Source organism: Chrysemys picta, chromosome 2 (genome assembly GCF_011386835.1).
Source record: "Chrysemys picta bellii isolate R12L10 chromosome 2, ASM1138683v2, whole genome shotgun sequence".
Taxonomy (NCBI): Eukaryota; Metazoa; Chordata; order Testudines; family Emydidae; genus Chrysemys; species Chrysemys picta.
In genome coordinates, this window is record NC_088792.1 from 96139369 (window position 1) to 96154337 (window position 14969).

General features: G+C 41.7%; 1 protein-coding gene across 2 annotated transcripts in view; it reads left to right on the plus strand.

Moving 5' to 3' along the window:
• Positions 1-14969, plus strand: part of POU6F2 (POU class 6 homeobox 2) — a 382704-nt gene that overhangs the window by 263535 nt on the left and 104200 nt on the right. For both annotated transcript variants that reach the window (XM_065583813.1, XM_008169659.4), the window contains exon 5: positions 884-1209. In XM_065583813.1, the coding sequence (XP_065439885.1) occupies positions 884-1209 (326 nt within the window). The remainder of the gene's footprint in view (positions 1-883; positions 1210-14969) is intronic.

The window sequence follows — 14969 nt, forward strand, 5'->3', positions numbered from 1 at the left end:
CCCAATGCAAACACTGTGTGCCCTCCTCCGTGACTGGATTCCCATTTGCCTAAGGTGGCCCTGCTGGCACTAGGAGATACCATGTGTTCTTTGTGCCAACAGGGTGAATTGAGCCCCACACTTTTGGTTGAGGGCACCATACTAGTGAAAAAGTGATATTTTTGCCATCAGCAGATGAGAGCTGTGTCTGCCAGGCTGGCAGTAATTCACAAGAGTTTTACAGCTTTTAGACTGAATGATAAGGTGGACTCAAAGCTCAGAGGTACAAGTGCATTTTACTGTCTATTTTTATTACCTATGCGCTGTACAAAAAACATCACACCTGATATTTTATCTCCTGATACCTACCATATAAATACCCTGTGTCGATATTACACCTTTGTTGTGTCATTGCTCATCTTTTCAGGGAATGCTTTATTTTATAACCTTGATTCTCTCTTTCTCTACGTAGTGGCATCAAATCACGCTATGGTATGTGTAACAACATCCCATCAGCCCAGTCCTCTAGTCTTTACTCAGGCAAAATTCCCACTGACTTCATTGCTAGGTTTGTCTGAGCAAGGACTGCAAGATCAGGCTCCAAACCTACACATGGGCTCACTGGATGGGTGTTTTACCTTTGACTTCAGTGGAGCCAGGATTTCACCAAAGAGCTGCACTAGCAGAACTGAATGCTGGTTTTCTTGGTGAAATATTTCTTAGACTCTTGCAGGAGCCTGCACTGTGTTATTCACAATGGGCCAGTTCCTGGCCAGGTTGAAATCAGTTTTGCATATACTTCAATAGGACCAGGATTTGGTCCAGCATATAATTCACCTAGTAAGTGTCTCTGGAGTACATGAGCTGTATCATGTATAATTCGGTGTAATTTTTTAATTTGTAGCTACCTCATCCCTGAATTCCCAGCTTCAGCAACTTCAGCATCTTCAACAGCTCCAGCATCATCAACAGCAGCAGCAACAGCAACAAGGGCAACAACAGCAGCAGCAAACAAGCCAGCAGCAGCAACAAGCTCAGCAGACACAACAAGCCCAACAACCGCAGCCGCCACAACAGCAGCAACAGACACCACAACAGCAGAACCAAACGCAGCCCCAGAGCCAGCCCCAACAACCGCCAGCCCCGCAGTCCTCAAACTCTCCTCAGAAACCCAACCAGTCACCAGGACATGGCCTTCCATCTCCACTCACTTCTCCAAATCCACTGCAGGTACGATGGTCCCTGGTGAATAGAAATCTCTACTGTGTAGCAATGAATAGTAACTTTCTCTCTTCTGGAAGGCAGCAATCCACTCGTTGTGGGGAAAATAAAATGCACACTGCATGTTCTGAGCATACGCACTGATCAGTGTCAGCTAATTTGAATCAATCCTTTATGTGCATGCTGCTTTCGGCCAAAAGCCTGTCTTAGGAAACTAGAAAAACAAAACAAGTGAAATTCCTAGACTGAGTGCTTCTGAAGGGCAAATATTATCTTTTGCTCCTGAAACAAACATCGTAAGCTCCTAGGTGAAACAGGCCAAATTCTTCTCTGATGTATCTCCACTAGGTTCGTGGGTGTTATAGCAGAGATCAGTTTGGCCCACTAATCTCACCATCTGCTATTTTCTGAAAGCAGCAACAAAGTCAGCTGCCATTTAAAGTTATTATGCTCCCAAAATGATCATTATTGTACATTCAGAATTCTGCTGTCATAACATACGTGTTCAGCATGCTTTAGCTTCCACTATTTCCAAAAAGTTTCAAAGCAGAGGGTAGGAAAGGTGTCCTTTCTCTCATCTCCACATTTTATCGTTAGTCTTATTAAGAACAAAAGCTAAATTAAACAATATTGAGACTCCTATGGCGGACCACAAATGCAGGGTTAAATCCATCCTTACCTACTCACCCCACTCTCATGTCTGAAATGCTGGGGGCAATAATAGTTACAGTGACTTGTGGCTCTTTTTGTTGTTCATAAGGCCTTTTGTTGACACATGGCTAGACATAACTGTGTCTACTTGCACAGACTGGACCACATTCTTCTGCCAGCTACTCTGGTTGTATACTGTTGTAACTCCATTAAAGACAGTGGAGAGCTACTCCTGATTTACAGAGGTGAGAGGAGACTCAGGCCCGCAGTACTTAATGATCATATTGAGTGCTATTGCACATCAACTTTAGAAGTTTTAGAAGATGAATATACAGTACTGCAGCCAGAGGGCTATATATAAAGGCATAACAAGAATTAATGTTTGGGAGTTAGAGCCAAAGAAATTCAAATTAGAAATAAGGCACAAATTTTAATGGTGAGGGAGATTAACTATGGGGACAAATGACCAAAGGAAGTGATGGATTCTCCATCTCTTGATGTCTTCAGATCAAGACCTGGATGCCTTCCAGGAAGAGATGCTTTAGCCAAACACAAGTTATTGGACTCCACATAGGGGCAACTGGGTGAAATTTAATAGCCTGTGTCATGGAGGAGTTCAGACTAGACTCTAATGGTCCCTTCTGACCTTAAAATCTATGAATGTCAGCTAATGTGTGCACAAATTTCAAACAGCCAGCTACAACTTTATCTACTGGGGAGCAAGAACTCACACTAACTTCAGTAGTGCAGGAACAAACCCTGTGTGCCTAATTATTGCATTGTCTATAATACAGTATGTACAGTCTCCTGGTGTTCGGAAAGCCCTCAAATTTGTAGAGGTAACTGACATAATAGGCTTACAACTCCAGCAAAGCCACTATGATCCCACTGGGCACTTTATAATTAATTAGATTCATGACTCTACACTAGACTTGAAAAGGCATTGGTGGATATTAGAACTTTTGTTCATAATATTTCTTAATACGAAAAAAGTATTAAGCTCTATTTCAGCCAGAGGCAGGTGAAGCAGCAGTGCTCAGATCCAGATTAGGGGTTGAGTATGATGGGGCCAAAGCCTTGCAAGCAGTTCCAGAAAGTTTTGTTTAAAAAAAAAAAAACACTCTTACAAGATCAGTTGTTCTTATTTGAATTTCATCATCTTGGATCCAAACCCCACAAGAGCAGTTTTGACTACACACATAACTATGACTGTGAATACACACAAGGAGAAGATCTCTAGAGTAAAAAGGTGCTGTTTTTATACAGTCACTTTTCAGAGTAGAACTGTACTTTAAACAACAACAACTAGAAATACTGCAAAAAAAGGTTTTCGTTTACTTTATTTTATAAACTTTGCCCAAACTATGGTTTGTCCACACTATGGTTTCAGGCCTGTTCACCTTGCATCTTTAACTCTATAATGATTTCACTATTTTCAAATGCTTTTTGCACAATTATTACAATTGGTTTAAATGAGGCACTCAGCCCTGTCCATGCTGGCCAGTCAGATCAGATGCAACCTCATTAAGACTAAACTGAATAAAAACTGTGTTTTAAAATGGTTCCGCTAATACACTAAAAGTCCATTGGAGACAGATCCTTACTCTGTGAGCCTTTTCTACAGCAAAGCATAATGCTGCTAGAGCTCCTATTGTGTATTGTGTTAAGGGCTACTTAGGCACTACTTAGTGCACAGTCCATCATGTTGGAGAGGGCTCTGGGACTCTTTAATATGCAGATTATTGACACATGGAGACAGAAATAGCTCCAAAGGAGCTGCTGTTACATTTTATTGTCTCAGTGCAGCTGCCATGCATGCACGCTAAGTACATTTTTTATATGCTACTAAAAATGCCTGTTAGCTATTTGCTTTGGAAGTTACTGTGCATTTGGTCTTCTAAATAAAAACAAAAAACCCATTTTTTAATTCTGTTTGTTAATTTCCAACCTATCTCAAATGCAGCTGAGCCAAAACCAGAACCTTTCAAACTAGGAGCCTTTACATTTTGTGTGGGCTCCTATTTCAGTTCCCCAGATCCAAACTCACTTGCTGGAGCGTTGGCTGCAGATCAGATCCAAAACTGCAAGGGGAATATTTCCCAGTTCTGGTAAAGGGGAATCCAAATGCCAGTGAGAACAGTTCCACCTGAGATTTCCACTAAGTAGGACTAAGATCTAATGAGAACTGTTCAAGAGATGTCATCAGCGTTGAATCAGAACTTAATCCTTAGCCCTGATGTGGCCTCGAACCTTAAACTGAACCTAATCTGGATCTGAACGCTCCCTCCTAGGCCCATCTCTGATCTAAAGGTACAGACCAATATGACTGCAAAGTTTTAGCCAAACAAAGTCATTTTTCACTTGGAGGAGCACAAAGAAGCATGTCACAGCAGTAACTTCTCTTTGTGCGAGATACTTCTATGGCCTCCATTAGCATAGTATCTGAGCACCTTGCAATCTTTAATGTATTTATCCTCACAACACCTCAGGGATAGGGCAGTGCTATTATCCCCATTTTACAGATGGGGAACTGAGGCACATGGAGTCATGACTTCTTTGAGGTCACACCAGAAGACTGTAGTGGAGCACAGAAATGAACCTAGATCTTCTAAGCCACAGGCCAGCATCCTAACCATTCCTTCCTGCCTCTCGCTCTCTCCCTCTGTTTAGAATTTCTTTAAATTTAAACGTAGCTGACCCATTTTTTTATTTTAATGTGTTTTTAATTAATTGTATTTAGTGCCGCTGAAAGGTGCCAGACTCAGGAATCTAGCACTCATGTTGATGTTACTCTGCCAGGGATCTTGGTATGTGTATCAGATTATAACATGAGGATGATGATGCTTGTGCACCCCCATCAGGCCAGTCACAGTCTGACCTGGGGATTTTAAGGGGTAGCCCTATACTCTCACCCTGCCTTGAAGAGTTTGAGTTCTTGATAAGTTTAAGTATTTCTATGATCATTTCTTTAACCACTAAAATATGGCTATCCATGAACAAAATAATTCTCTTCAAAAAGATCCTTGACCACATGCCTAACTTTATGCACGTGAGTAATCCCATTGATTTAGCCTGCGAACCTTTTCTACAACAGAACATAATGCTTCTAAACCTCCCTATATGTATTGTGTTGAAGGCTATTTAGAGGACAGTCTATGATGTTATTCAGTACTTTGGGATTCTTTAATATGCAGATAATTGATACCCTTACAAATGCCTCCAAAGCAGCTGCTGTTACATTATAACTTCAGTAGGACTACTTGTATACTCAGAGTTAGAGATGTGTTGAATCATGGCCTAGACTAATGGTAAACTCCTTTTTGTCAAGCAAAATTTAACCTTTCAGACCCCAATCCTGCAGTCTGATCTGCAAAGACGAACCTTTACACCTGTGTGGATCTGGTTTCAGGACTGGGTCCAAAGTTTTTTTTTTTTTCTTTTGTACAAGTAAACTAGCAATAGCATACAACAGATATTTGGCATCACCTTATCTATCTACTTTATAATACCTGCTTAGAATGTATGTATGTTTGTTTGTTTGTATGTCTGATACTTTAACTTAAAAATCGACCTGGAACTAAATTCAAAGATATTATGGCCTCTAAGGTAATGATCTTTATGAACTAGAATGAAATGGTTTTTGTTTGAGGAATATTAAGGGAATAAAGATCAACTAAGTTAAAATTTGACAGCTTAAATTTCATTTCTGAATTCTTGATTTTTCATGTGGGTTTTATCTTCTTACATTATTCAGGATCTGTCTGAGAGATATTAGTTTAGAACAATGCAACCTCAAAAGATTGTCATGAGAAGCCAGTAATTCAGAAGGATGATTGCGTTTGTTTCAAAAACTCTGAAGGATAACAACAATTATATCTTGAAATGTACAGATGCTGTCATGTCTTCAGAAAGAAAATTAAATGAAAGTGACTTGCTTAGGTATACCTGGGTGAGGTGCTTTCTCTAGCTGATCAGAAATTAATAACGCTGATACACTGCACACTGGCTAAAATTCTCAGCATGATTCTTGTCAGATTGTTCTGTAATATTGCAGTATAATTCTATTGCTATCCTTTATTCAATTCAGTGGACTGGATTGCATTTACAAAAAATATATATTATTTTTTAGCAAGTCTTACCGTTATTTTATAATAATAGAGGAGAAATCCCAGTTTTGGTTATTCCACTCTGTGGGCCTGGTTCTGCCCTGACTACAGAGGTGTTACTCCTGGTTTACATTGATGTGAGTGAAATAGAGCTGAATGAGGTCCATAACTAATCTCTAAAGGACAATATACCAGATGAGAATTGCTGGAGTGGAGCTGCCTTCAACCTCATCCCAGGAGACCCCTTACATTCCCCTTTTACCCAGACTTGAAGGGCGGGTAGTTGGTGAAGGAGGAGTTTTGGGGTTTGTTTGTTTTTTGGTTGGTTGGTTGGGTTTTGGTTTTACGCCATCTGAGAGCAGGAGATTTCTCCCCAAGATAGCTGCTGTCAGATTCCAGTTGCTTTGTACCAATTGACTAGCACAAAGGAGCCAGAACAGGGAAGCAAATCTAGCTCATTTGGGACACACAGCGGAAGACTTCAGTTCTATAAAATTATTGGCAGCTTGGAATAAATATAATTCTGATCCTGGATGGTCTCTGCTATTGAAAGGGACACTATGCCTGTTTTTGAGAGACCACCATGCTGAAATTTCAAAGGATAAACAGCCACCTATTAATGGGCAAATCCTGAGGACTTGCCATTCAATGAATACTTTTAGGAGCCCTCAGGTCTTGATGATTTGCAATATAAATTCAAGTTACAGAATAACTTAGTCCATTATCGGCTTGGCTGCAAGAACAGGACACTTTGTGTTGACAACAGATGTTTAAATCTGGCCCCAAAGACAAGGCTAGCTACTGGTTGAACACTGACCCAGGTGTTTGAGCATTATGGATCAGTTGAACCCATCCACACCTATATCCTCAAAATAAGATCCCCACTGAAGGTGGAGAATGATCCCAACTAATTTCCACTGCTCTACTCATGGGCAAAGTTGAACAGACAAACATAAAATCCCCTGTGGAGAGTCCCAACTGTAAAATTATTCTGACTGTATTAAGAACTCTGCACCAAACCACCTTTTTGTCATAGAAGCCTACATACAGTAACTGAAGCTGAAGAAGGAAGATGATAGGTAAAAATAAATAAAAAAGAGGGTGGAGGGGAAGAAGTGGGAGGGAAGGGTGGATGACAACAAAAGCCCGCCAAATAAAAGCAAACCGTAGGCTGGCGAAAGAAAAGTCTTCTTCAGATTAAATTTTCATGCTAATCTTAAATAATGTATTTGGCACCTCGATATTTTTATAACAAAGAAAGAGAGTCAGAAAGACTGAAAAACTCAGCTATAAATGAGGGAGAGTATGTACACAAATGCCTGGGGCTCCGACAGGCAAAAAAAACAAAAACAAAAAAAACCCACAAGTATTCAAGGGTTAGTTTCTCATTAAAAAAAAAAGGGAGCTCAATTCAACATTTACTGACATTTCCAGGAATTTATTACAAATCTTTGAGATCCAGGAGGAACAACAAAGTTTATATTGCTTTGAGAGTGGCAGGGGAAATAATTAATTTACAGAGGATGTAGTTATTGCTCTGTCTGTCCATATTTACAGTTCTCAAATTGCTGTATACTCCTTTCATTCATGTACTCCAGATTAGTTAAGATCTGGATTCTAATACCCATAATCATACTGGGTACCACCTTACTGGCTGACTAGTCACATTGAAATTAATTGGATCACTTCCACTGTAAGGTACTACTCAGTGTGAATAAGGGTGGCAGAATCTGGCCCCAAATGATTGAAAACAGCTTGACAAAACACTATTTTGTAAAGATAAATAGTGAAGGAAGTACAGAAGATGTGAACCGCTCCTCTACATAGGACTGGGGACTGGACTAGCTGACCTCTCGAGATCCCTTTGATTCTATGATTCTTCACTTTTAGTACTGGTTAGAAGTGAGATAGTGTGCCTTTACAATATGAGAGGTGGTAGAGGTATCAGCTGAGAGTTTTAATATGAGTGAATTTGTCAAATGATGCAGCAATCATAAGTCGTTTTTCCAAAAACTTTGGCAAAGTTTTTGCTTTTTACATTCAAATAATAGCAGGTGGCCTCATCCATAAGAATTGTAATTAATTGGCAGTGTCTCTCTGAAAATGATTTTTCCCTGCATTCAACAAGTGTCATCCACAGCCATTTGCAAACACGAATTTTGAAAGTTTGCTGCAAATATACTCGATACCATCCTACCTCCTTCCAAAAATAGATAAAGAACATGTCATTGTTTCATAGGGTTGCTTTTTCTACTGAAAAATATACACAGCTGAAGCCCTGTTCCTGAGAATTCTGATAAAATTGAAACGATTTTTTGTGTGTTTGGATCAGATCTCCATCTGGTATAAATGGAGCTATGCTATTTTCACCAGCTGAGATCCAGCTCCTTGTCTCAAAATCTCTACTGAACAATTTTGTTGTCATTGATTGGACGTACTCATGCACAGCCCAGCCCAAACCCATTAACATTGCAATTCTAGGGCATTGTTCCCACCCTTGCTAATTCCTTAATTCTCTTGTCCCCTTGCTTTCGCCACCACCACAGTGCTTCCTCCAGATATGCAGTCCTTTAGGGTTAGGGTAACTTACAGTATGCTGGAGAAATTCATGCATCATTTCCAAAAAGTAGCACTAGCCTTCTGGGTCTCCTCTCTAAAATTGCTACCGAAGCCAGCTATCACCATAGCCAAAGGCATTCCTGCTCCACCTCTGAGTCAGTCAAAGCAGGTTATTTTAAAGCTAGATAAAATAAGTGTCAGGATATCTTTATCAGATAAAATTTACTGTGTTTTGGTCATGCTTGCTTGCTATACAGTAAGAGATGAGTTCACATCTTTCATATTAATCTCTGCCCTCCTTGTTTCCGTGGAGAATGAGAAGGAGGAGGAGTATAATACAATACTTGGAGCTTATATACTACCTATAGAGACATTAGAGAATTTTCACAACACCTGACTACAATGAAGTAGTTATTATTATACCCATTCTACAACTGTATAAACTGAGGCACAGGGAGCTTTAGTGGTGTTTGTGTGTGGATACACAGCTGTCAAGAGATCAGGCAGGAACAGAACCTGGGAGGCTTGATTTCTAGTGTCCTGTTCTAGCTACTGATCACTTTCGCTACCAGCATGTTCATATTTTTGTGTGGTGTCATGCTCACAATCCTGGAAACCTTACGAGTTCTTGTACTGCCTGTGATGCGCTGTTCACCCCCACACCAGCCCTTAAGAGGTTAAGGTGGCTCAAAGGCTGCACCCGAGGGGAGAGTGAGGCTATGGCTACAATAGAGAGCTTACAGCGGCACCGTTGCATCAGAGTAGCTGCACTGCTGCAAGATCTCTAGTGTAGCCGCTCTAAGCTGATGGGAGAGAACTCTCCCATCGACTTAATTAATCCACCCCCAACAAGTGGCAGTAGCTGTGTTTGTGGGAGAAGCTCTCCTCCTGACGTAGTGCTGTCCACACTAGTGCCTAGGTAGGTGTAACTTATGTTGGTCAGGGGGCTTATTCACACCCCTGAGCGACGTAACTTATTCCGACCTGAGTGTTAGTGTAGACTAAGGGGTTGGCTACACTTGCAAATGTAGAGCGCTGGGAGTTAAACCGGCCTTCGGAGACAGCAGCAGGGAAAGTGCTGCCGTGTGTTTGCACTGTCAGTTGCAAGCACAGTGGCATGGCCACATTAGCAGCTCTTGCAACGCTACAGAGAGCAGTGCATTGTGGTAGCTATCCCAGTGTGCAAGTGGCTGCAACGTGCTTTTCAAAAGGGGGGGTAGAGGGTGACAGGGAGTGTGTTGTGTGTTTGTGGGGGGAGAGACAGTGTGTTTGGAGGGCTGAGAGTGTGTCCGCATGCTGTCTTGTAAGATGAGACAGCAGCAGACACACACCGACACCCCCCCCCCCCCGCTTCTCTCTCTCACATACACACACACACGCACGCATGCACAAACGCCTGCCTCGGCGGCAGCAGCAGCAACATTCCACAGTAATGATTTGCTTTGTGTCCCGGAGCAGATAAGCATGCGGGCTGTCAGAAACGGAGCTTTGAAAGGGGATATCCGCATGCCTGCAGCTGAGTTCAAAACAATGAGAAGAGTGGCCACTTGACTTCAGGGGATTATGGGACATTTCCGGAGGCCAATCACAGCGCAGTAATGCAACACGTCGTCCACACTGATACCCGGGCGTTTCAGCCATGGTGCAGCAAGCTTTATGCTTCTCGTGGAGGTGGATTACCAGGAGCACTCCAGCTGCAGAGTCCAGACGCTCTAAGTGCCTTGCCAGTGTGGACACCTCAGGATTTAGGGCGCCCGGGGCTGATTTAATGCGCTCTAACTTGCAAATATAGCCAAGCCCATAGCCTCAGACTTGGCTGACAAGAACTAATTGAAGAAGGAGCCCAGCTGGACAGGCCGAGCTTGTATAAAGTTGAGAGCAGGAAGTTAAGAGCAGAAAGGGGCTGCAGGGAGAGAGTCCTCAGTTGGTCTCTGGGCACAAAGAGGTGGATAGGAGGAGACCAGGTTGGGTAGGGCGCAAAAGCCCTGGGATCCCATCCCTGACAGAAGGGGTTTACCCAGAGGAGTGATGAGGAAGAAAGCCTGTGGAAGACAGAGTAGGAGAAAGCCCAAGTGCTGATACTCAGAGTAGCAGGTAGGCCTGGGTTGCCCTACCAGCCACTGGAAAAATGGCGCCGGACCAGTGAAGGCAGCACCTGGACAGCTGATCTGGAGAAACTTTAATACCCCTAATGGGGAAAACTATATAGTGACCTGGCCTGAGGGCTGCCTCACAAAGAGAGAGCACTGCGACTCCAGGGGGCGCCTCCAGTGATGAATGAACTCCATTACACTGCCCCTCTAGGGAAAGTTGCCAGATTGGGAGTTTTGGAGAGGAAGTGCTGCATTCACAAGAATTCACCGTCTACACTGGAGCACTCCCCTCAGCCTCTGTACCCATTCTGTCCTTGCTCTCTAGTGGCGCTGTCAGCGAGGAAGCCAGTTATTAGTGCCAACTTTAGTGGTGAAGCTGTATGGGTTTGATCCGACTGCCAATAAAAACACAGACAAAATTCCCTTGGTGCAAAATTCAGTGGTGCGAGATTGAACCCTCTCTTTGTAACCTTCCAATTTGGCTCTCTTAACCATTGTTAGTGTATTTGAGAGTCCCAACGGGGGCTCTGACTATTTCAGCCCTATGTGGAAACAGCATTTTGTCTTAACCGATGGATAGGTAGAGATCAGCAATGCACCACAGTTCAGGTTTCTGCAACAAAAAGTACATTAGTGCCAAAAGAAGTACAGTTAAGGGTCCTCTTCTCTTCACAGCTGGCTTCCTCCTCCCAGAAGCTTACTACTATTTTGGTAGTTGAAGCACTCGATCATCACATTGTAAGGCTGGTGAATGCTGTATTTAAACAGAACAAAGAGAAGTTTAAGAGTTCTGAAAAGGAATATATAAGAGAGTGTCTTCATTCCCTGAGGAGAGCTCCTTTCAGTTGGAGCACTGGCTACCTGGTCCATCCAAGTATACTCTGCAGGTGTTGTTATTTTCAGAAGCGCAGAGAGCATCAGTCTCTGACTCGCATTTAAAGTGAAAGAAATTAATCTTCAAGCCAAACAACTGGCATTATTAACACCCCAGAGGCTGAGTCTAATACAGGAAACCATTTGCCAGAGAATTCTTGAAAGCAGGGGAAAGTAGAGCTGGCTTCCCCAGCAATTTCTGGATTCTGAAAGGAGAGTACTTAATAAACTCCCTAAAGCAACTAGAGTATTTAGTAAACTGTAAAAAAATAAAAGCAAAAATATTCCCCAGGGCAAATTTTGAAAGTGATCCATATCCCAAGAAGTCTTACATTTCCAGAGCCTCTGTAAGTGGTAGGATGGCTATTCCTGTTGATGGCACAGCAAGCCTCAGGGATCCCAGTGACAGAAAAATCAACACAGCCCTGAGACTTTCTTTTGTAGCCAATGGAACTGTCTGTCTGTCATCAGTGTATTAGTCTTATGTCTCCTGCTTTTCATCACTGGCTCCAAAAAGTTAATAAGAACCTGGAAGTATCCAGAACTAGTGGCTTATCCTCCCCACCCTCACATTTTTCACACAGCCACAGGACTCTTTAGGTGAACATTTTATAATATTGTCCTTACAAAAGAATCCAAGAACAGAAAAGCAAGGGCCCAATGAACAATGTACCTGCTGGCTACATCCAAGAAACCTCTTTCCAATCTGACACTTAAAGGAGAAGAGTTTTTAATATGTAAAATATACTAGGGAATGGCATTAATTTACAAAAGAGGCCATGGAATAAAGTCGTTTGAAATCTCCAAGCCACCTCTTGATGCACATTTATTGGAGACAAACTAGAGATATTATAATCACAGGGGGGGGGAAACAAAAGGACAAGGAGTAGAGATTAGGACTGGGGTTTTCAAAGCTTCTAAATGATTTAGCAGCCCAAGTGCCATTGAAACATGTCCTACTACGTCACTTAGATGGTTTTGAAAGTCCCTTTTCGATGATGAACAATGGGTTGCCTCCAGTTCTGGCAGTTCTGTGGTTCCACAAACTAAAAAAGTTACACAAAAAGGTAGGAACATTTTCATTCTTGTTTATGTAATGCCCTACAGATTTGAGGATATCGTAAGTATTCTAATTATGGACTTCACCTAGGGCCTTTCCAGAGGAACAAAGAACCTCCTCCTATGAGTGCTAAATGCCCTCAATTCCCATTCAGCAATTAACACCTCATAGGGTTGTGCCAAAGGGCACTTTCTTCTATTTAGGGAGTTAACTGCAAGTGGCTTGTTTTTAAAATATATTGGAAGCCCTCAGTCTTTCTAGCCCTGTGAGAAACATTTCCTTCTGCTTGGAGACACATGGCAGGGGTGCTGGAACAATGTGTACTGTGGGGGTGCTGAGATCCATTAAACCAAACAGTAAACCCTGTGGATAATGCAAACCACTTCAAGACAGGGGGTGCAGCAGCATCCCTAGTTCCAGCACCTATGACACATGGGCCAAGTGAAAACAGGCAAATGGTATGAAATTCTCTGAGTAACTCACTGAATCTGATTGGAGAGCAATATCCTGCAGATGTCATAGAATTAAAGCTTCATCTTCACCTCACAAGGCTTGCTTGGCTTTCAGGTGCTGACGTAAAGAAAAGGGCAAAGCGCTCTGCTCTGAGCTTTTAAAAGTTTTAAACTAAGTCTTTTCAGCAGCACTGCGGAGCTCTATCCAAGTGTCCACCTGTGGATTCTCCTGGCAGCTGTAGCAGATTTAAAGAAGGATGAATGTTAAAAAAAAAAATAATGTTTTTTTTTAAGCCAGAATGTTTTGAGAGAGTGACTAAGCACAGTCCTGAAGATTATGAAATTTGCTTAAGTGTTAATGGGTTGATTGCTGAGTTAGAGTCTGCCGTCTTTACTGGAAATTGATTGACTGGTGCTGCAGGTCTTCACACTTTATGCTCGGATTTGACTCGAAAATTCTGCCAAGTCTTTTACTCTGAAATTTATCTTAATTAGATCTGAAAGACCTGCCACAGCAGAATAGTCACACCGATTAAAATGAAAAACAGGAGAAATTACTGATCAAATTAATCATAATGTCGGGTTACAGCTGTAGGTCTGATGTAATTTGCCACTCCAGTGAGTTACATCGGCCCAGGCACAGGAAAAAGAGCTGGCTTTATGCTGATCCGTAACACCAGCCAGCTTCGGGCAGCCCATCAGGACGCTTATTCCCTTCGTTCTCTTGGCTTATTCTGACCTCAGTACTGCAACTAGACACAAATAAGGCAAAAAAGAAATTTCCTTTTATCTGAGTGGTTGCACTGGAAAGGTGAGCTGTAAGACTCTTACTTGTTACATTTTCTCCTCTCCCCCACCCCTTTACTTTCATTTGAAGTAACCAACAATTGATTACATGTAGAATGAAAAATCAAAAGATCAGAGGGCATGACATATAGTTCCAGCTAGGAAAAGAGTCCTTTTAAAAGCTCCAACTGGAAGTGTAGCTGTTAAACTAGGGACAAGTTAAATAAATGGATATAAAGCAGCATGTGAGAGAAGGGGAGTCCTGGCAGATAATCGATCAATAATCAGACTTGACATCTCACAGATCTAGATGAGCCTAAGATTTATTTTTAAATCATGTACTTGCCATGTATTGCATTGTGTTATACAATAGGTAAAAAATAATTAGGGCCCAACTCCTGGTTCCATTGAAGTCAAAAGGAGTTATACCATTGGACCAAGATCTGGCTCCATCTGAACCTCTTTAATCTGGAAATCAGGTTGAGCATCTCTCAGGAGAATGCCTGTTCCCATGAGATTTCTAGCATCCTTGGTGTCAGCACTGCTTAAACAATTTTTAGAACAATCTGTATTACAGTACTTAAGTATTTTTGCTTCTGATCCCAGCCAAAAGCAGGAAGTGAAGAAGTGTGCATCTATTTAAAAAAAAGAGGGAAAGAAAGAACCAAAAGAAAAGCTGAACGTCAAAAAAATGTCAGGCCTGGGCTGAGCTGTGAGTAAAGGGAGTGTTTACTTTGAGAGTGAATGTAGAGCTTATGAAAAGTGAAGTACTGCCAATAAGCTTCAGTCTTGATATACAGTAACGCTGCAGATTGTGTGGTGGTATTATATTATGACTAAGTTGACCATACACCTCACTTTTACATAGGATGTCCAAATGTGCCAAGACTTATTCAGAACACCTAAAACATCTTGGTGGTTTTGATTGTTTTTTTTTGTTTTTGTTTTTGTTTTTTTGTAATCAGTTAAAACAACTGGGGGTTTTTACATTTGTTCAAGATTTATTACTATACAGAGTAGAATTTGGTGGTTTTGCCTAGAACAAACAGTGCAGTGGAACAAGTGTTCAGTGAGATGAATAGTGTTTGGAATGAAGAGAAAAGTACAGATGCTATCAAAGCTGTTATTTTCCTCAAAGTGACTGTTAGTGACATTTGTTCAGTGTTTCATGACAAACTCATGTAGAACA